This window comes from Hemiscyllium ocellatum, chromosome 31, assembly GCF_020745735.1.
Source record: "Hemiscyllium ocellatum isolate sHemOce1 chromosome 31, sHemOce1.pat.X.cur, whole genome shotgun sequence".
Lineage (NCBI taxonomy): Eukaryota > Metazoa > Chordata > Chondrichthyes > Orectolobiformes > Hemiscylliidae > Hemiscyllium > Hemiscyllium ocellatum.
Window position 1 is genome coordinate 3,029,695 of NC_083431.1, and position 22,052 is coordinate 3,051,746.

Consider the following 22,052-nt stretch of genomic DNA (forward strand, 5'->3'; position numbering starts at 1 on the left):
AAAAGCCCTTCATCAGGGCTTTCGCTCGAAACGTCGGTTTTCCTGCTCCTTTACTGGCTATTGCCTATCCCTAATTTTCCAAGGAAAACGTTACCGGCATAGTTGTGGGTCTGCAGGTATATATAGGCAAAACTAGAAAGGATGGCTGATTTCATTCCATAAAGGGCATGGTTGCACTAGTTGGCTTTTTACAACTGACTATGGTTATGTGGTCACCAATGTTATATACAGGGGTCTTTTATCATATATTCACTGTTCTAAATTGAGAGGCCCAAGCAAGCACTCATGGTCCATTCTGCAGGGCATCAAAGAGCAGGAGAGGTGGGATTCAAGATGGCGACAATCCACTAGGTCTGCCCTGCTGAGCTCTGCATCAGAACCCAGACAAAATGGTGCACTCACCCTCCCTTTATTACCCAATGTGGTAGAAATAGTTAATTTTTGATCCTCAGAATTGTTCAGTGTTTAACATAGTTAGGATTTTGACTAAAAGGAAGGGACCGCGAGGATCACAGTAAGCAGGGCACCCTCCTGCAGCAACAGACACCCCCATGGCTGCGGCGTCAGTCTCTGTGATTGCCCCAGGGAACTTACCTGTGGAGCAGAGCCTGGTCTTGGAGTTTGTGAAATTCCAAGAGAAAATCGATTTGGCAATGGAAGACCTGGGTCAGGCTTGAACTGATCTCGGTCATACTGCAGAGGCATGACCAGGAGATCCAACGTCTCAGGCAGCGTGTTGTGGAGGTGGAGCAGTGGATCCCGGCCTCTGAAACCACGGTGGATTGCTCAGCGGGTCGGGTCCAGGCCCTGGAATGGCAGGTTCGGGGCTTGGAGGAGCAGATTGATGAGGACTGTTATGGACCAGTGCAGAGACCCGATTGTCCTTAACAGGTTAATGCATGGAGAATGATGCGACAAGGTGAGGGCAATTTACAAAAAACTTCCCCTTTTACTCCCATAGTAGAAATGTTAGGATTCCAACTGGGATCAATGGGCTCTGACTTTAAGTTCTGGGAGTCTAGGTGAGTCTCCTGTTTGGGAGATTTATTTGATGGGGAGGTCATGATATCTTTCGAGCAGCTGAGACAGAAATATGAGCTATCTAGGAGGGCCCTCTTTCATTACTTTCAGATTAGGGACTTTACACAGAAAAAGACTACATTAATGGTTAGTGCCTATAAGTCGGACATGGAGAGGAGAGTGCTTCGGCCTACGGGCACTCTCTCAGTCAGCACCCTCAATCACTTGTTAGGAGGTAATGTTTGAAGGACATTGAGTGGCTATGCAGAATCTGGATCAAGATTTGGGGGTGGAAATCTCATCAGAGGCGTGGGAGGATATTTGGGAGAACATAAGGAAAATTTTGACCTGTAACAGGATGCAGGCTATACAATTCAAGGGACTCCACAGGGTTTATTGGCACCAGAACAGCTTGTGAAATTTAAGACAGGAGCATCCCCAACGTGCCCCAAATGTAAAACAGATGTTGTCACTCTTACTCATTGCTTGCATTCACGCCACAAGCTTCATAGGTATTGGGGTGCCATCGTGAGTATTTTGGAAGGGGTCATGGGAACAGAGATTAAGGTGGATCCAGTGTCCCTCCTGGGCTTGCCAAATCTCCCTTCTTTGGACATGCATGGGAAGAAGCTTTAATATTCTTTCATTCTGTGCGAGGAAGAACATTCTAATGAGGTAGGTTTTGGAGAATTCCCTGACTCTCAGTGGCATAGATTAGTTATGGAGCTCATTCCCCCAGACTTCTTTACAAGTATGGTGCACCAGAAAACAGAATTGTTTTATAGAACGTGGCGGCCCTTTCTGAACTATATACACCCAGACTTGTCGGCTATATTAAGCAGGGCCTTTATGTAGTCATGAGGGCTCTGTCTGGCTGTCCAGGGACCCCTGGGAGAAAGAATCCTAAACAAATACAGGTTTGCCTACTAAGTCTCCCAGTGTGGGGAGATTTGGTGGGATTACGCTGAGTGCAGTAACTTAACCGAATATAATTTAATTTACCTTGGTTTAATTTTTTTTAGTTATTTATTGAATTGTAGTTTTTGTAGGTTTTTTTCTCTCTCTCTCTCCTCAGTGGTTTGTGGAGTAGAGCAGTTTGTTTACTGTTATTGTCATTATATTATATTTTGTAGTGATTTGTTAAAAAAGTTTAAAATTTTTTTCTCGGTAAAAATATGTACGAACAAAAAGAGCAGGAGAGAGGAAGTAAATCCACGTGTTACTAATTGGTTGCATTTCAAACCCTATCATTTACATGAGTTCCTCTGTCTTGGAGATCTGGAATATAATTTATAAAACTGTGATTTAGAATGAAGTGGGAACTCCCCCTCCCACTCTGCCAAGGACATGCAGGTCCTTGGCCTCCTCCACCGTCAAACCCTGGCCACATGAAGCCTGGAGGAAGAGCGCCTCATCTTCAGCCTAGGAACCCTCCAACCACACGGGATGAATGTAGATTTCTCCAGCTTCCTCATTTCCCCTCCCCCCCCACCTTATCTCAGTCCCAACCCCCAGATTCAGCACCGCCCTCTTGAGCTGCAATCTTCTTCCCGACCTCTCCGCCCCCACCCCCTCTCCGGCCTATCACCCTCACCCTCACCTCCTTCCGCCTATCACATTCCCAGCACCCCTCCCCCAAATTCCCCCCTCTCCCACCTTTTATCTCACCCCGCTTGGCACACCAGCCTCATTCCTGAAGAAGGGCTTATGCTCGAAACATCGATTCTCCTGCTCCTCGGATGCTGCCTGGCCTGCTGCGCTTTTCCAGCACCACACTTTTCAACTCTGGTCGCCAGCATCCGCAGTCCTCAGTTTCTCCCACCATTTACATAGCACAAGTCACGAATGTTATTGAAACTCCCCACTTGCCTGGGTGAGTGCAGCACCAACATCACTCAAGAAACTTGACACCATTCAAAATAAAGCAGTCTGCTTGATTGGTTTGACAGCATTCACTTCATCTTGGGCAGATCGTGGTAACGTACAAGATGCACTGGAGTAACTCACCAAAACTGCTCCACCAATACCTTCAAACGCTATGACCTCTACCACGTAAAAGAACAGGGGTGGCAGATACACATGAACATTACTACCTACAGGTTCCCCTCCAAGCCCCTCAGCATCCTGACTTGGAAATATATCACTGTTCCTTCACTGTCACTGGTCAAAATCCTGAAAGTCCCTCTCTATCACCACTGCAGATGTCCCTACACAATAAGAACTGCCATGTTCCAAGAAGACAGCTCACCACCATCTTCTCAAGGGTAATTAGGGATAACAATAAATGCTTGCCTACCTAGCAATGCTCACAAATATATTTTTTAAAAACTCCACAAAAGGTAAGTTTAAAATGTTAGCAAGCAATATTCTCTTATTGCTGCTGCTGATTGCACAGTTTTGTTGGAGCTGCGGACTGACCAGACCTAAGTACGTAATCAGCACTAACCAACATGACAGCTGCTTCAGCTTTCAGATGGTCACATGGTCTCACAGATACCAACACACCATGACAAATACAGGTCAATGAGACTTGGTGTGAAGTTTTGTCGAGTAAGCAATCAGTGCTTCACATATACCTAAAACCTGAGGAATTACTGAAGTTGTACCCAGCTGTCTTCAATACCATACAAAAGAATGCAAATAAAACAATATATTCACCTTTTCTCATGTAACAGTGCCTGGGGCACATAAAAGATCATGTTTACTGCTCCCAGCTGCCATTCTTATCCACCTGATGTAACCATGCTCTTCCCCACCCATTGCTACTCAATGGCATTTTCTCAAACGGACTAAAGGAACTGTATTGTCGTCTAGGGTCAGTGGAAAAAGGTAAGTGGAAGCTTTGTCATTTTGTTTGCTGTGAAGTTTTTGAAATTCAAACCAAAGTAAACTTGGACAAGCTGATGCTCAGTAAAGCTGTAGTATTAAATATAAAAGCAGCCCAGTAGCAGAAGAGGAGACCACATAAGGAAAGCAAGCTTACAGACTTAAAGATGGTAAAACCCCTCCCTGGATGATCTGACACGGGTTTTCCACGAGTGAATGAAGTAACTTTGGACTAAAAATCTGGTGGGACAACGATTGCACAGTATGTTATGTTTTTATTTCATCTTTGCAAGTTTAGAAAATATTTTATTCACAGACAAGTAAGTTACCTGCTGTAACAACACCATAGCTTGTTCCAAATAAACAGGAGTGTTGATTGGTTTTGGGAATAACGAGCCAGTGAACTTTGCTGAGCAGGGGAGGAACCCTGTTAGGTAATTGCTTAAGACTTTTCTATTTGTGAGATCATATTAGCAAAGCAAGCTTGAGTGCTTCAAGGTAAAACATTCTGAGCAATTGAATAAAAATACTTTCGATAATAGATGAATTAATTCATGCTGCATTAAACTCAAAACCCTTGTGAAAATACAAAAGATATCAAACAAAATGACAACTTTTGGCATGGGAAATTCAGAAAGGAAATTTAAGCGGGAGATTAAGTAGGAGCTTTTCTGATTAAAGGTTACACTCAGCAGAAATGTTAAAATTATTTTTAAATTTTCACATGAAAATTGTTGCTTAATCGTGAGAATGCTGAGCTAGATTGTGCTTTGTTTATAATTATATTTATATCTAGAACAACTTCCTAAATTATTAAGAACATCAGTTTACCACCATTTCCTGATGCCAGTTGTTGTCTGACCGTTACACTGCCTTAATCGAAGTGTTCCCAATTATTACAATTGGCAAAAAAGTGCTTTCCGCATGCAATTAAAAAAAAAGGTGTTGGAACTGCAGGCAATACATATTGATGCAAGTTGTCCAGAGATGACTCTCAGATACAATATTCTATGGCAGCAATTTCTTAAGCAGAATTTTCTCAGTCAACTTTTCCTTCTCTGTCTTCTTTCCAAAAGACTTGATCTTTTTGATGCATTTGAATTCATTCAAATTTAGGTGACTTTCTTATTTCAAAGCCCAGTCTCTGTGAATTGAAGGGATATTTAATCATGTCCAACATCACAACTGAACTTCATTCTGTCATCAGCTGATGGCCACAAATTGGGGATATATACTTTGGGTCTTAAAGTGCCTCCAAGCTGACCAAGGAAGATCATAAGCTGAAAAGCTCACTTTGCCCATATTTAGCACGAGAAATCCTCTTAGAAAAGGTGCTTGAAACAATCAACTGGAGAATTGCTAAACTCCAATTAAGTTGCCTACTAGCATTATTTAACAGACAGAGTAGCTTTTTATTTGCCATTTCGACCATATACAACTGACACAGTAAAAAAAACAAGAAAGCGTTCCTCCAGGACTGAGAGTGCTATATGGACAACACAAACTACATAATCATAGGCAGGAGGCTGGAAGAACACAGCAAGTCAGGCAACAGCAGGAGGTGGACAAGTCGATGTTTCGGGTGTACCCCTTCTTCAGGACTGGGGTGGGTATAGAAGGAGTTGCAGATAAAGGGGTTGGCAGAGGCAGGGTGGTGAAATGGGGATATGTGAAGACAGGAAGAGGGTACGACCTGATTGGTCAATGGGAGGAATGAATCGGGAGGTGGCCAGGAGCAGTGGAAGGGAGGGGAAGGGGCTGCGAAGGGAGTTGGAGGTTCGGGAGTAAGGTTATTTGAAATTGGAGAACACAATGTCTAGATTAGAGTGGTGCTGGAAAAGCACAGCAGGTCAGGCAGCAACCAAGGAGCAGGAAAATTGACATTTTGGGCAAAAGCCCTTCATCAGGAATGAATGCATGGAGCCTCCAGGGTGGAGAGATAAATGGTAGGGGGGGGGGGGCTGGGGAGAAGGTAGCTAAGAGTACAATAGGTGGGTGGAGGTGGGGATGAAGGTGATAGGTCAGAAAGGAGGGTGGGGGAAGGTAGGTGGGAAGGAAAATTGGCAGGTAGGACAGGTCATGAGGGTGGTGCTGAGCTGGAAGGTTGGAACTGGGGTAAGGTGGGGGAAGGGGAAATGAAGAAACTGGTGAAATCCACATTGATGCCGTGGGGTTGAAGGGTCCCAAGGTGGAAAATGAGGCGTTCTTCCACCAGGCGTCGGGTGGTGAGGGAGTGGCGGTGGAGGAGGCCCAGGACCTGCATATCCTCAGCAGAATGGGAGGGGGAGTTGAAATGTTGGGCCACAGGGCAGTGGGGTTGATTGGTGTAGGTATCCTGGAGATGTTCCCTGAAGCCGTCTGCTAGGAGGCGTCCAGTCTCCCCTGTGTAGAGGAGACCGCGTCGGGAGCAACGGATACAATAAATGATATTGGTGGATATGAAACTTTGATGGATGTGGAAGGCTCCTTTGGGGCCTGGATAGAGGTGAGGGGGGAGGTGTGGGCGCAGATTTTGCAGTTCCTGCAGTGGCAGGGGAAGGCGCCAGGAGGGGAGGGTGGGTTGTAGAGTGGCGAGGACCTGGCCAGGTAGTCACGGAGGGAATGGTCTTTGTGGAAAGGGGTGGGGAGGGAAATATATCCCTGGTGATGGGGTCCGTTTGGAGGTGGTGGAAATGCCGTCATATGATGCGGTTTATGCAAAGGTTGGTAAGGTGGAAGGTGAGGATCAGGGGGTCTGGCCTTGTTACGGTTGGGGGGGTGGGGTTTGAAGGCAGGGGTGCGGGATGTGGATGAGATGCACTGGAGGGCATCTTCACCCAGGTGGGCAGGGAAATTGTGGTCTTTAAAGAAGGAGGCCATCTGGTGTGTTCTGTGGTGGAACTGGTCCTCCTAGGAGCAGATACGGCAGAGGCGGAGGAATTGGGAATACGGGATGGCATTTTTGCAGGAGGTGGGGTGGGAAGAGGTATAATCCAGGTAGCTGTGGGAGTCAGTGGGTTTGTAGAAAATGTCAGTGTTGAGGCAGTCACTGTTGATGGAGGTGGAGAGGTCCAGGAAGGTGAAGGTGGTGTCAGAGATGGTCCAGGTGAATTGAAGGTCGGGGTGGAATGTGTTGGTGAAGTTGATGAATTGCTCAACCTCCTCACGGGAGCACGAGGTGGCACCAATGCAGTTATCAATGTAGCGGAGGAAGAGGTGGGGAGTGGTGCCGGTGTAACTATGGAAGAAGTCCATCTTCCGTAGTTACATTGGCATCACTCCCCGCCTTTTCCTCCACTCTGATCTAGACTCTGATTTCCAGCATCTGCAATCCCCACTTTTGCCTTAGAGAACTCAATGTTGAGTCCTCCAGCTGTAGGCTGCCCAGGTGGATGATGAGGTGTTGTCTCTCCAATTTGTGGTGTGGTTCATTGTGGCAATGGAGGAGACCAAGGATGGTCACATCAGAAAGGGAGTGGTTGGGGGAATTGAAATGGTGACTGGGTGGTCCAGTTGACCCCTGCAGGCCCGGCTGCGATGCTCGGTGAATTGTTCCCCAAGTTTACGTTTGGTCTCCCTGATGTAGAGAAGACCACATCAGGAGGACCTGATACAGTAAAGTAGGTTGGAGGAGAGGCAGGTGAATGGCTGTCTCACCTAGAAGGACTGTTTGGGGCCCTGGATGGAGGTAAGCGTACCAGCAGGGGAAGGTACCTGGGGGTTCAGGGGGGTTGGTAGGGAGAGTGGTGCAAACCAAGGACTGTCAAAGGGAACGGTCCACACAGGAAGGCAGAGAGGGGTGCAAAGGGGAAGATGGTTTTAGTGGTGGGGTCTAGTTGGAGTTGGCAGAAGTCTTTAAGGATAAAGGTGTTCGATGCGGAGACTGGTGGGGTGGTAGGTGAAGACAAGGGGGATCCTGTCTTTATTGCATTAGGAGGGAGTTTAGAGCAGTGAAATGGTGATGCAGCAGAGGGCTGTCTGGATGACAGAAGGAGGAAAAAAACACATTGTTCAAAATAGCTGGATGTCTGGGATGCTCCTGAGTGGAATGTCTCCTTGTCCGAGCAGATGTGGCAGAGGCAGAGGAATTGTGAGAATGGGATGGAATTCTTGCAGGATACTGAGTGGGAGGAGGTGTAGTCCAGGTAGCTTTTCTCAGCAGGTCATTGGCCTCTGGAATTGCTTTCACCAGAAAATGGTGAAGGCAACATAATTTCTAAGGCCGAGTTTGATAGATTCATGACTAACAAGAGAGTCAGCAGTTATCAGGGCTTGACCGGAAAGTAGGTGCCTCTATCAAATAAAACATAATTTTATTAAAAGGCAAAACCGGACTGAGGCACAGAATGGCCAACACCTGCCCCTAATTATATGTACAGGTATTATGCTCATATGGCCAACCTTCATACAACATAGAACATAGAAAAATACAGCGCAGTACAGGCACTTTGGCCCTCGATGTTGCGCCGATCCAAGCCCACCTAACCCATACTAGCCCACTATCCTCCATATGCCTATCCAATACCCATTTAAATGCCCATAAAGAGGGAGAGTCCACCACTGCAACTAGCAGGGCATTCCATGAACTCATGACTCGCTGAGTAAAGAATGTAACCCTAACATCTGTTCTATACCTACCTCCCCTTAATTTAAAGCTATGCCCCCTCGTAATAGCTGACTCCAGACGTGGGAAAAGGTTCTCATTGTCAACCCTGTCTAAACCCCTAGTCATCTTGTACACCTCTATCAAGTCACCCCTAAACCTTCTTTTCTCCAATGAAAACAGCCCCAAGTGCCTCAGCCTTTCCTCATACGATCTTCCTACCATACCAGGCAACATCCTGGTAAACCTCCTCTGCACCCGTTCCAGTGCCTCCACATCCTTCCTATAGTATGGCGACCAAAACTGCACACAATACTCCAGATGCGGCCGCACCAGAGTCTTATACAACTGCAACATGACCTCAGGACTCCGGAACTCAATTCCTCTACCAATAAAAGCCAGTACGCCATATGCCTTCTTCACAGCACTATTTACCTGGGTGGCAACTTTCAGAGATCTGTGTACATGGACACCAAGATCCCTCTGCTCATCCACACTACCAAGTATCTGACCTTTAGCACAGTACCCCATCTTCTTGTTACTCTTACCAAAGTGAATCACTTCACACTTACCTACATTGAACTCCATGAACTTCAGTTGGCTGGCACTTAATCTCACCCACTTCTCCCAACAGTGATCAGCTATTTGGGAATGAACAAATTGCTGCACAGTATATTAAGTACCATTTAAAGGTATATCGCTGTTTGCCTGTTGGTGGAGTTTGAAGAGAACTTTAAAAACATATCTAAAGATTTGTTGGGATACTTTGTCAAGATTTCACTGATACTTTATCAACATTTATTTGGGAAATTCATTCAATGAGATTAATGGGAAACACTGAAACTAGGGTTACAATTGCACTGGCAGGGTCATTTGTGATGTAAATCATGGTTATTATGCTGAGATTCAGTTAAATGAAAGCAAAACATTGTGGCGTTGGAAAGCTGAAATAAAAACAGAAAATGCTGGAAAACTCTGCAGTCTGGCAGCATCTCTAGAGAGAAAAACAGAGTTAGCATGTTGAGTCTGGTTAAACTGTTCTTCAGAAGAGGATATCTTCTTCAGTTTGTCAAACATTTTCTGTTTTTATTTATTCTGAGTTTCAGCTTTCATAGATGGGAAATTAGATGATTGTCAAACCATCCTAGACCTCCCAACCTCATAATGGGTTTACATTTTTTATTCACTGTGGGACATGATCATTGCTGATTGGCCAGCAGTTATTGCCCGTCCTTATTTGTTCTTGAGAAGGTGGTCTCTTTTTCACATGAGGAGAAAGTGAGGACTGCAGATGCTGGAGATCAGAGCTTAAAAATGTGTTGCTAGAAAAGCGCAGCAGGTCAGGCAGCATCCAAGGAGCTTTGATGCTGCCTGACCTGCTGCGCTTTTCCAGCAACACATTTTTAAGCTCTTTTTCACATGAGGCAGGTTATTTGTCACAAAGGCTGCAGCAGTGGCTCAGTTTCGTTCTATGATGCATTTCTCAGATTTCAGAATGTAATGCATTCTTCATGCTCCAATAAAGAAATCTGATGGCAAAAAGAGTCATTATAAAATGGAAAATATTGCAGATTGGAAAAAGAAATGAAAGTAGAAAATTCTGGAGCATTGCACCAATCAGACAGCCTCTATTGTCACCCTCACTGGGACAGCGTGGTGGAAATCAAGCCCTGCTTTTCCTGGAGTTATCAATAAAATAAAAAAATTTATAAAAGTGCACAGAATTCTTCAAATTGGTTCCTCAAACCTGGTTGGCAAACAGCACAGACCAGGTTTCTGTACTCAGCAAGAATGTCTAATTATTACGAATAAACAGATTCCAACCACAGATAAATAACTATGAACTGTTGACATATCAAACTACTCATTAAAACTCTAACCCCCTTATAAACCCCCTCCTTAAACACACACATATACACATGTTTGCTCATGCACACGTACCCATGCACATGTACACGTGCACATAGTGGGTGGGAGGGAAAAACAATTCAGTGATCTCTGTTCATGGGGATTGCTGAGTAATGCTTTTGATGATCAAAATGCCACTGTTTTAGACTCCTTTTCCGGAAGCCTGTTTCAGGAGACACAGGGTGACTGAGTTATAGAATCATGCAGTACAGAAGAAGCCATTCAGCCCATAAAGTCAAAAATAAACCAGTATCTACACTAGTCCCATTTTCCCACTCGTTACACTGTACACTTACAAAGGTCTTTGCCATCCATTAAAAGTCATGGCTTACAGCAAATGGGAAGGGAAAAGAGGCTGGCTTTGATCAGAAATGAGAGCATGGACAGCTGCTGCTTCACCAGATGTTTGATGATTTCTACCAAAGTATTCTGCCTGGAGCTTGGTGACCAGTGGTGTGCCACAGGGGTCATTCTTGAGCCTCTGCTCTTTGTAGTTTTTATAAATAACTTGGATGAAGAAGTGGAAGGGTCGGTTAATAGATTTGCCGATGACGCAAAAGTCAGCAGAATCACGGGCTGTTGCAGGCTACAACATGACATTGACGGGATGCAGAGCTAGTTGAGAAGTGGCAGATAGAGTTCAACCTTGAAAAATGTGAAATGATTCGTTTTAGATTAGATTACTTACAGTGTGGAAACAGGCCCTTCGGCCCAACAAGTCCACACCGACCCACATTTAGGAAAGTCGAATCTGAATGCTGAATACAGGATTAAAGACAGGATTCTTGGCAATGTGGAGGAACAGTGAGATATTGGGGTTCATGTACATAGATCCCTCAAAGTTGCCATCCAAGTTGAGGGGTTGTTAAGAAGGCATATGGTGTTTTTGCTTTCATTAACCGGGGGATTGAGTTTAAGAGCTGTGGGGTTTTGCTGCAGCTCTATAAAACTTGGAGTATTAGATCACACTTGGAATATTGTGTCCTGTTCTGATCGCCTCATTATAGGAAGGATGTAGATGCTTTAGAGAGGGTGAAGAGGAGATTTACCAGGATGCTGCCTGGATTGGAGGGCTTGTCTTATGAAGAAAGGTTGAGTAGGCTCAGGTTTTTCACACTGGAGAGAAGAAGGAAGAGAGGTGATTTGATAGAGTTGTACAAGGTAATGAGAGGCATAGATAGAGTAGATAGCCAGAGACATTTCCCCAGGGCAGGAATGGCTGTCATGACAGGTCATAATTTTAGGGTGATTGAAGGAAGGTATAGGGGAAATGTCAGAGGTAGGTTTTTTATGCAGAGAGTCTAATCCCAATTTTGGAATAGAACCAGTCTAACTCAAGCTGGGGACACAGACAGACTTTAATCTGACACCTTTAATGCATTATCTGTACTGAGGTGACCCATTTTGTTAGAAAACCTGAAGTTATTTTGAGAATGTGACTTAAAAGGAGTTCTGGGATTTACATATTAATGAACTGAAACTAGCAAAACCATTCTAAGTGATGAAAGTCTTAATCTAAATTTGTATAATATATTTCAGCCACATGACACTGTAGCCTTTTGCTATAAATTCTGTAACTTATGCTCCTGCTCCACAACCAGCTGATGAAAGCTAGTGCTTCCAAATCAACTTGTAAATATAGAAACTATAAAAATGCTGCAACAATCCTTGACTTTTAAATCAATTCATTTCTCATTTTAGTCCAAATCATAAAATACAGAAAAATTAAATGATATGAAGAAAGCTATACAGAGAGGGATGGAAGGTTAACTTATCACACCAATGACCTTTCATCAGAATCACTTGCCATCATAGATTTTTCCTTCATTCTTTCATGGAGTGTGAGTGTCACTGGCAGGGTGGGTATTTGCTGCCTAGTGCCAATTACTCCTGGGACTAGGTAACTAGCGAGGCAATTTCTAAACACAACAAAGGAAGGCCAAGGAAGGAAAGGAAAATGGGAATATGAATGGAAGCTAGAATGGAACCTTAAGGCAGCCTGTACAATCTTGTATTGATATGTGAAAGGGAAGAGATTAACAAGGACAAATGTAGGCCCAGTACAGGCGATGACAGGCAAATCTATAATGAAGAACTGAGAAATGAGTGGAATCATATAGGGGCCTGATTGATCTGGGTTGTGGCGAGATTTGTGGTTGAATCGTGCAATAAGTCTGGTGAGGCCTTTTGCAATGTTGGGAGCAATTTGTATCTTATAGACCTTTGCCAAACTACTAGGTAGTTTCTCATGAGGTAACTGAGGTTAAACATCTTCTTAACACAATAGTATTAATATTCAGCTTCCTATCTCATCCAAACATGCCAAACAAATGCGACCATGAGAATTCTTGACACGTCAGTGCGTGTACCTTGCAATTACAGCTCCCCACTAGCTATGTGCAGCCTCCATGTTACTCAGCACCAAACAGCATTTCAGAACATGATCCATGGGCACCAACCATACAGAGCAGTCATCCATCAATCTAGCCATCCAACATTCACCACCACCTCACAACCATCATGGCATCCATCCAATCCACTTGTTGGACACTTAGAAAATGAAGGTATGTATTGCAGGGCACACTGGCAACTTGCATTGAAAGATTTCTGCAAGGGCACTTTGTGTTCACATCAAGTGCTCAGCTCACAGACTGGATTAGGCTGCTTACTTGCCCTTTTTGTGCTCATTTACTTAGCACCTTTCTAGGTGCTCACAGAATCCCCTGCCTTAGCTTGCTTTGCTGTGCCTTTTAGTGCAGTCACACCATCAGGTAGCCTGCCTTGCTGGCAGCAGTCCTCATTCAAAGGTCTGTATGACTTGCTGTGCCATGTCAGTCTCATCCCTGCACCATGTGTCTGGAGCTTATGTGGCCAACACGTTGCATCAAGCAAGCAAACATGTCTCAAAGTCCTAACGGAGTAGACCTCACAGAAGACCGTAGAGGGCCCCTATCAGTTGTGGGGTCCTGACACAGTAAGTTAAGAGCAGTTTCCCATGCCAGTCCAGGGGATTGGCTGTGGTCAGGTATCCAGTCAGGGGTTCAGTCCTTCTGCAGTCTGAGGAGTGGATCACTGTCAGTCTTTAGCTCCATAGAGGTCAGTCTGGGGGAGTTGTACAGCTGCTTGAAACCCTAACCTTTGAACTAATTATTAAAATCCAGTTCAGTTTCTGATCAATAGTAACCCCACAATATTGATAGGGTGGAATTCAGCATGGGTGCTGCCTTTGAATGTCAAGGGCAAGATTCTATCTTGTTGGCGATGATCAACACCTGGCATTTCTGGGAGACAAATGTTTCTTGCCCAACTTTTCAGCCCAACCAAGCTACTGTCCAGACCATGCTGCATTTCAACATGGACTGCTTCGCTCTCTGAGAAAGCTGGTTGACTTTGTCCATTAGCTACTAAAAGCCAGCGTACAGGGCATGCAAGCAATAAGGGGAGGCGAACGCCATGTCGGCATTCATTTCAAGGGGCTTTCACTGATAAAAAGACACCTTTCTGTTTTATATAAAACCTTTTTTGTTCATCCAATGATATGGGTTAGTATTTAATGCCCACCACAGAAGGTGGTGGCAGCTGCCTTCTTGAATCGTCGCATCCCCTTTGGTGTAGGTAAACCTACAATGCTGTTAGGGAGGGAATTCCTGAAGCATTATGTACAGTTTTAATCTCATCGAGGGAGATCATTGAGTGTTCACTAATCCCAGGGCTGACAAGATTGTGTAGGAGGACAGCTTGAGGAAACGGAATCTGCATTCCTTAGAGTTTCATAGAAAGGGAAATGACCTCATTGAAATTATAAACTTCTTACAGGATAAATATAGGTAAAATGCTTCCCTTGGCTAGTGCCTCTAAACTGGGGAGATATAATTTCAGAATAAAGGCTGGAGCATTTTGGACTGAGATACTGTGGCTCATTGGTAAGCACTGCTGGCTCACAGCTCCAGGGACTTGGATTTAAACTCACCTGTGGGCAACTGTCTGTGTGGAGTTTGCGCATCTTCCCTGTGTCTGCATGTGTTTCCTCTGGGTGCTCTGGCTTTCTCCCACAGTCCAAAGATGTGCAGGTTGGGTAGATTGGCCATGGGAAATGCAGGATTATGGGGATGGAGTGGGGTGTATGGGTCTGGGTGGGATTGCCTTCAGAGGTTTGTAGTGAACTTGATGGGCTGAAAGGCCTGCTTCTGCTCTATGGAGATTCTACATGATGAGGAGGAATGTCCTAACTCAAAGAATAAGTGAATCTTTAGAAATCTTTACCCCAGAGGTCTGTGGAAGTTCGATATTTGAGCAGGTTCAAGACTAAGCTTGATAGGTTTCTGGAGACTAATGACCTTTAGAGAAATGGAGATGTTAACACTGCAGATGTAAGAAATCTGAAATAAGAACATGAGTTGTTGGAAAATCTCAGCAAGTCAGGCAGTATCTTTAGAGACAGAAATAGATTTAATGTTTCAGATCCTTCTAATTTCCTTCTTATGAGCTACCTGAAATGTTAATCCTGTGATACAACCAGACTCTGACTGAGGTTCTAGAAAGGTTTCCAAACCTGTTGCTTTTCTGAGTGAGGAGAGATGGATTGGATTTCCTTCTTTATTCACCCACACGTTTGGTTGGTGGCATCTGTGTTCGTTGCAAAAGGGTCCCTTCTGTCATGGATGCCTTTCTCAAAGACCCAAGTAAGTTCATGTTTTAAAAGGAGCCAATTTAATTGCGTTTTCTTGAATTAACAAAGAGTGAGATTATTAATTCCTAAATGCAAGGAGAATTAGCAGTGCAACACATAAAGACAGGTTAGAGTAAGAGATGAGTCCAAATAGAAATTTGAAGAAGATGTGTAAATCAGTCTCTGAATCGTTTGAAGAGAGAAAAGAGTTGAACTTTGTGGCTGCTGTGATGGAAGTTACCTGTTGCATTGTCATGAGTAGTTGAGCAGTAGTTGTTTTGAGATGCTTGGTTTTGTAGGCTTATTGAAGTTCCTTGTTTTGATTCCTTTTTTAACTGGTTTGCAGCATGAAGAGTGAAAGAGCGTCTTTGTCTGCAACACAAGGGTGACCAGGAATAGTTTTCCAACTGTGACTTTCACATCATATTAATGCTTGAATGTTCTTGTGTGCATCAATTGACATTCATTTCAACTAGTCTACTCCAGTAGAGTTGAAACCAACTCCAGTCTATTTGAACAAGACACCTTCACATGTCACATCCCATTAGTCTCACACAGAAGTTTTTACACTGCAGTTATTGTCTCAATCTTCTTTTGAAAAATTACTTTTTGGAATTAAAGTGTAAAAATCTCGTCAGTAGTTTGAGTTCTGACTTGTGGTCATGAAATTTGCTGTGCATGGCAAATTCATTACAAAGGCTGAAAAAGGAATTAAATATATAAAACAACAAACACTCACTCACATATTCATTCTCATAGTCTCTTTCCAAGCAACTGGGTTTCACTTAATTCTGTGCAGTTTAATGTGGCACAAGGCTACATATACTGGTTGGGGTGAATGGCCTGTTTCTGTACTCTATGTTCTACATAATTAATGTGCCTAAAAATCAGTTCCTTTAACCTCAAAAGTATCCATACATTTTTCAAAAGGCATGTCATTGTAAAGCCTTATGCAATTTCCCCATGCTAGACATGAAATTTGTACAATGACAAGAATATGCCATATTGTCAGGCCAGTGCCATGCTTGCTGTCCCTCTGAGATGCACGTCTACTGTGTGACACAATTAAGGTTAGAAACACACTATTGTGCTATACCACTTCATTCAGCCTGCATGCTGGAAGCTCTATTGTGCTGATCCATAGCATTGACTGTACAACTTAATTACACATCACTCACATCACTATTAGACATGCCCTTAGGATAACTTTGTGCATGACACAATTACTGATGCAAAATAACTTGCCTTGTGCAATTATCCACTGCTTTCCTAGATTGAGTTACACACCTGCTGTTTTAGCAGAGTGATGTGCTCTTCTTGTTAGATGTGGGAGTTTAGACAGAGTTTCCATGTTACTGATGGTTATGTCTGCAGGAAGTGTCTCTGATTGTGAACCCTATCAGATCTCATGGATCGGCAGTTAGGGGATTGAGGAATTTATAGGAGTTACAGGCTATGATGGATGGCAGTTATAGGAAGGGAGAAAGGCTGCAGATATAATCAGGTAGGAAAGATAAGAGGGGTAGGCAGGTAGTGCAGGAGTCTCCTGTGGCTATCCCCATCTCAAACAAGTATGTTGTTTTGGAAAATGTAGGGGGTGATGGATTCTCAGAGGAACGTATCATGAAAGCTAAGTTTCTAGTATCGAGACTGGCTCAAATGTAATGAAGGGAATATCGGGTTCCAAGCAATTGATTGTGTTAGGGGACTCTCTAGTCAGAGGCACAGACAGACGTTTCTGTGGCCAGCAGCGAAACATCAGAATGGTGTGTTGTTTCCCTGGTGCCAGGATCAAGGGTGTCTCAGAGAGGGTGCAGAATGTTCTCAAAGGAGAGAGAGAGACCAGCAGGAGGTCATTGTACACATTGGAACCAATGACATAGGAATGGAAAAGGATGAGATTCCGAAGGGAGAAATAGAAAGTTAGGCAGGAACTTAAAGACTAGGTCCTCGAGGGTAGTAATATCCGGATTCCTCCCGGTGCTATGAGCTAGTGAGGGTAGGAATAGAAGGATAGAGCAGATGAATGTGTAGCTGAGGAGCTGGTGAAGGGGAGAAGGATTCACATTTCTGGGTCTCGTCTGGGTTAGAGTTGACCTGTACAAGAAGGACAGATTGCACCTGAATTAGAAGGGGTCTACTATACTGGCAACAGTTGGAAAGGGAGTGAGTCAAATAGTCAGGGCAGGCAAGAACAAAACAGAGAACAAGATAGGATTGATAAATTAAACTGCATCTATTTCAATGCAAGGGGCCTAACAGGGAAGGCAGATGAACTCAGGGCATGTTTATGAACATTGGACAGGGATATCATAGCAATTACAGAGATATGTCTCAGGGATGGACAGGACTGGCAGCTTAATGTTCCAGGATACAAATGCTACAGGAAGGATAGAAAGGGAGGGAAAGACAGAAGTTGGGGGGGAGGGGGGGAGGTGGGGGGGTGTTTTTGATAAGGGATAGCATTACAGCTGTACTAAGGGAGGATATTCCTGGGAATACATCTAGCGAAGTTATTTGGGTGGAACTGAGAAATAGGAAAGTGGTGACCACCCTATTGGGATTGTATTATAGGCCCCCCAATAGTCAGCAGGAAATTGAGAAACAATTTTTAAGGAGATCTCAGTTATCTGTAAGAATAATAGTTGGTGGTTATAGTTGGGAATTTTAATTTTCCAAATGTAGACTGGGGCTGTCATAGTGTTAAGGGTTTAGATGAAAAGAAATTTGTTAAGTGTGTACAAGAAAATGTTTTGATTCAGTATGTGGATGTACCTACTAGAGAAGGTGCAAAACCTGACCTACTCTTAGGAAATAAGGCAGGGCAGGTAACTGAGGTGTCAGTGGGGGAGCACTTTGGGGCCAGCGACCATAATTCTATTAGATTTAAAATAGTGATGGAAAAGAATAGACAAGATCTAAAAGTTGAAGTTCTAAATTGGAGGAAGGCCAATTTTGACAGAATTAAGCAAGAACTTTCAAAACCTGATTGAGCACAGATGTTCGCAGGTAAAGGGACGGCTGGAAAATGGGAAGATTTCAGTAATAAGATAACATGAGTCCAGCGAAAGTATATTCCTGTCAGGCTGAAAGGCTAGTAGGTATAGGGAATGCTGGATGAGTAGAGAAATTGAGGTTTTTGTTAAGAAAAAGAAGGAAGCATATATAAGGTATAGACAGGATAGATCGAGTGAATCCTCAGAAGAGTATAAAGAAAGTAGGAGTATACTTAAGAGGGAAATCAGGAGGGCAAAACGGGACATGAGATAGCTTTGGCAAATAGAATTAAGGAGAATCCAAAGGGTTTTTACAAATACATTAAGGACAAAAGGGTAACTAGGGAGAGAATAGGGTCCCTCAAAGATCAGCAAGGTGGCCTTTGTGTGGAGCTGCAGGAGATGGGGCAAATGCGAAACAAGTATTTTTCACCAGTGTTTACTGTGGAAAAGTACATGCAAGATGTAGAATGTAGTGAAATAGATGGTGACATCTTGGAGGATGTCCATATTATGGAGGAGGAAGTGCTGGATGTCTTGAAAATATAAAAGTGGATAAATCCCCAGGACCTGATCAGGTGTACCCTAGAACTCTGTGGGAAGCTAGAGAAGTGAATGCTGAGCCCGTTACTGAGATATTTGTATCATCGATAGTCACGAGTTGCTGGAAGACTGGCGGTTAGCTAATGTGGTACCATTATTTGAGAAAGGTGGTTAGGAAATGCCAGGGAACTATAGACCGGTGAACCTGATATCAGTGGTGGGCAAGTTGTTGGAGGGAATCCTGAGGGACAGGATGTACATGTATTTGGAAAGGCAAGGACTGATTAGGGATAGTCAACATGGCTTTGTGCGTGTGAAATCATGTCTCACAATCCTGATTGAGTTTTTTGAAGAAGTAATAAAGAGGATTGATGAGGGCAGAGGGTAGATGTGACCTATGTGGACTTCAATAAAGCGTTCGACTAGGTTCCCCATGGGAGACAAGGTTAAATCTCATGAAATACAGGGAGAACCATTTGGATACAGAACTGGCTCAAAGATAGAAGACAAAGAGTGGTGGTAGAGGATTGCTTTTCAGACTGGAGGTTGATGACCAGTGGTGTGGCACAAGGATCAGTGCAGGGTCCACTGCTTTTCATCATGTAAATGATTTGAATGTGAACATAGAGGGGATAGTTAGTAAGCTTGCAGATGACACCAAAATTGGAGGTGTAGTGGACAGGGAAGAAGGTTACCTCAGATTACAACAAGATCTTGATCAGATGGGCCAATGGGCTGAGGAGTGGCAGATGGAGTTTAATTCAGATAAATGTGAGGTGCTGCATTTTGGAAAAGCAAATCAGAACAAGACTTATACACTCAATAGTAAGGTCCTAAGGAGTGTTGCTGCATAAGAGACCTTGGAGTGCAGGTTCATAGCTCCTTGAAAGTGGAGTTGCAGGTAGATAGGATAGTGAAGAAGGTGTTTGGTATATTGGTCAGAGCATTGAATAAGGATGTTGGGAGGTCATGTTGCGGTTGTACAGGACATTAATTAGTCCACAATTGGAATATTTCATGCAATTCTAGTTTCCTTCTTATTGGAAGGATGTTGTGAAACTTGAAAGGGTTCAGAAAAGATATCCAAGGAAATTGCCAGGGTTGGAGAATTTGAGCTTTAGGGAGAGGTTGAACAGGCTGGGGCTGTTTTCCCTGGAGCGTCGGAGGCTGAAGGGTGACCTTATAGAGGTTTATAAGCAGCATAGATAGGACAAGGTCTTTTCCCTGGGGTGCAGGAGTCCAGAACTAGAGGGCACAGGTTTAGGGTGACAGATGAAAGATTTAAAAGGGATCTAAGGGGCCACCTTTTCACGTAGAGGGTGGTGCGTATGTGGAATAAGCTGCCAGAGGAAGTGGTGGAGGCTGGTACAATAGCAACATTTGAAAAATGTCTGGATGGTATATGAATAGGAAGGGTTTGGAAGGATATGGGCCAAGTGCTGGCAAATGGGACTAGATTAGGTTAGGATATCTGATCGACATGGACGAGTTGGACCGAAGGGTCTGTTTCCTATGACTCTATGACTCTCTGACTGCATCCATCTCATCCTCTGATCACTTTGCCTTGCCTTTCTGTCTCATATCCAACTCAATTTAGGGCCATCTTTCTGATTCACCTTGCGTTGTATTTGCTTCACAATTGATCAGATTAGTTCAGAGATAAATAGTGGAAGACAATGTTAATAAACTTAAAGTGGGATAAAGAGAATGCAATTACTTACAATTCACAGGTGTCCCTTTATTGATTTAGTGCAATGGGAATTGGAATATTCAAAATGTGCACACATGATGATAGCTGAAGCTAAAATTATATCCAAAGTCTTTCCTGTTTACAAAAGAAAATAAATTAAACTTGAAGAATCTACGTTTAAGATGCAAAAGGGAAGTGGTGGAATGGAATTCAGCTTCATGGCGAACTTCACCTCCGCTGCTAGGTGCTGTCTGGTTCATGCGCAACATCAGAGGACAGTCAAATTTGTCCAGACAAATGTGAGGTGTGCATTTTGGAGGATCGGTTTTCAGTCCGAATTACACTGTAAATGACTGAACCCTCAGGAACATCAACATACAGAGGGCATACAGGTCCACAGTTCCCTAAAAGTGGCAACACAGGTGGCCAAAGTGATGAAGAAGGCATATATCATGTTTGCCTTCATCAGCCAAGACATGGACCATAAGAGTTGGCAAACCATGTGGCAGCCATATAAAACTCTTGTTAGGTCGCATTTGGAGTATTGTGTGCAGTTTTGGTTGTCACTCTACCAGAAGGATGTGGAAGCTTTAGAGAGAGTGCAGAGAAGGTTCATCAGGATGTTGCCTGGTCTCGAGAGCATTGGCTATGAGGAAAAGTTTTTAAAAATCTAGTGTTGTTTTCACTGGAAAGACGGTGGCTAAGAGGAGACCTGAGAGAGGTCACCGAATTGTGAGAGGCAGAGGGTGGATAGTCAGAGGCTTCTTCCCAGGGTTGAAGTTTCAATTACAAGGGAGCACAGGCTCAAGGGGTGAGGGGGAAAGGATCCAGGCATCTGAATAGTTACATGATCAGGGAGGGAATAGAGGGGTACAGGCCGAATAAGGGCAGAAGGTTTGTTTTGTAATTTAGTTAGGGCATGATGATCAGCACAGGTTTGGAGGGCCGAAGGACCCATTCCTGTGCTGTATTTCTCTTTTGTTCTTTTGACAGTCGGCATATAGTGGGGTAAGAATGATCAGCCAGCTCCTATACATGCTGAAATTTTATCAGCCAGCCAATGTATCAGCACTCATTTCCCATCCCTCATTTCTTCACAAAGAGGCTGATGGACAGACAATACAAATAAGCAATCTTATCAATTTCAAGAAGACAATGGACTAGATTGTGGCACAGTTACAGAATAGAACTAAGGCATAGTGCAGCACAGAAGGAGACCATTCAGTCCATGATTTCTGCATCAGTTCTTTCATCCCTCTATGTAACAAAATAATCCCACAATCAACACTAATATAAAAACTATCTTGTATTTTGATATCCTGTACATCTAACCAGTTCATGGTTTCACAGCACAAGACAAAAGCCATGAATCAGAACTCAGCATTACTATCAGATCACCTTTATTTTATTATTCTCCACAACCACCTGATGAAGGAGCATAAACCTGTTGGACTATAACCTGGTGTTGTGTGATTTTTAACTTTGTACACCCGGTCCAACACCAACATTTCCAGATCATGACTACCAAATAAACCTGTTAGACTACAAACTGGTGATGTGTAATTTTTAACAATTTTTAGAAGTTTGTGTTCTTGAATTCCTCTCTAGGACTTGACAATATAATCTCAATTAATCCTCAATGTGGTACTCAGTAAATCCTACATTATCGAAAGTATGGAATTCCAGGTGAGATAGTAGACTGAGCTCCAATCTGCATTGTGAAGCCCATGTTAAAAGTTATGTATTCAGAGCTGTAGAAGGTGGGCTTGGTTTGATGTGGCTGTGGTTTGATGTGGCTGTGGTTTGATGCACAGGAAA

General features: G+C 43.7%; 1 protein-coding gene across 1 annotated transcript in view; it reads left to right on the forward strand.

Moving 5' to 3' along the window:
* The window catches only part of LOC132830213 (RNA-binding protein 45-like), a 34,691-nt gene extending 33,803 nt beyond the window's left edge, over positions 1–888 (forward strand). The window contains exon 3 of the mRNA XM_060847744.1: positions 700–888. Coding sequence (XP_060703727.1) covers positions 700–888 — 189 coding nt within the window. The remainder of the gene's footprint in view (positions 1–699) is intronic.
* The last annotated feature ends 21,164 nt before the right edge of the window (positions 889–22,052 follow it).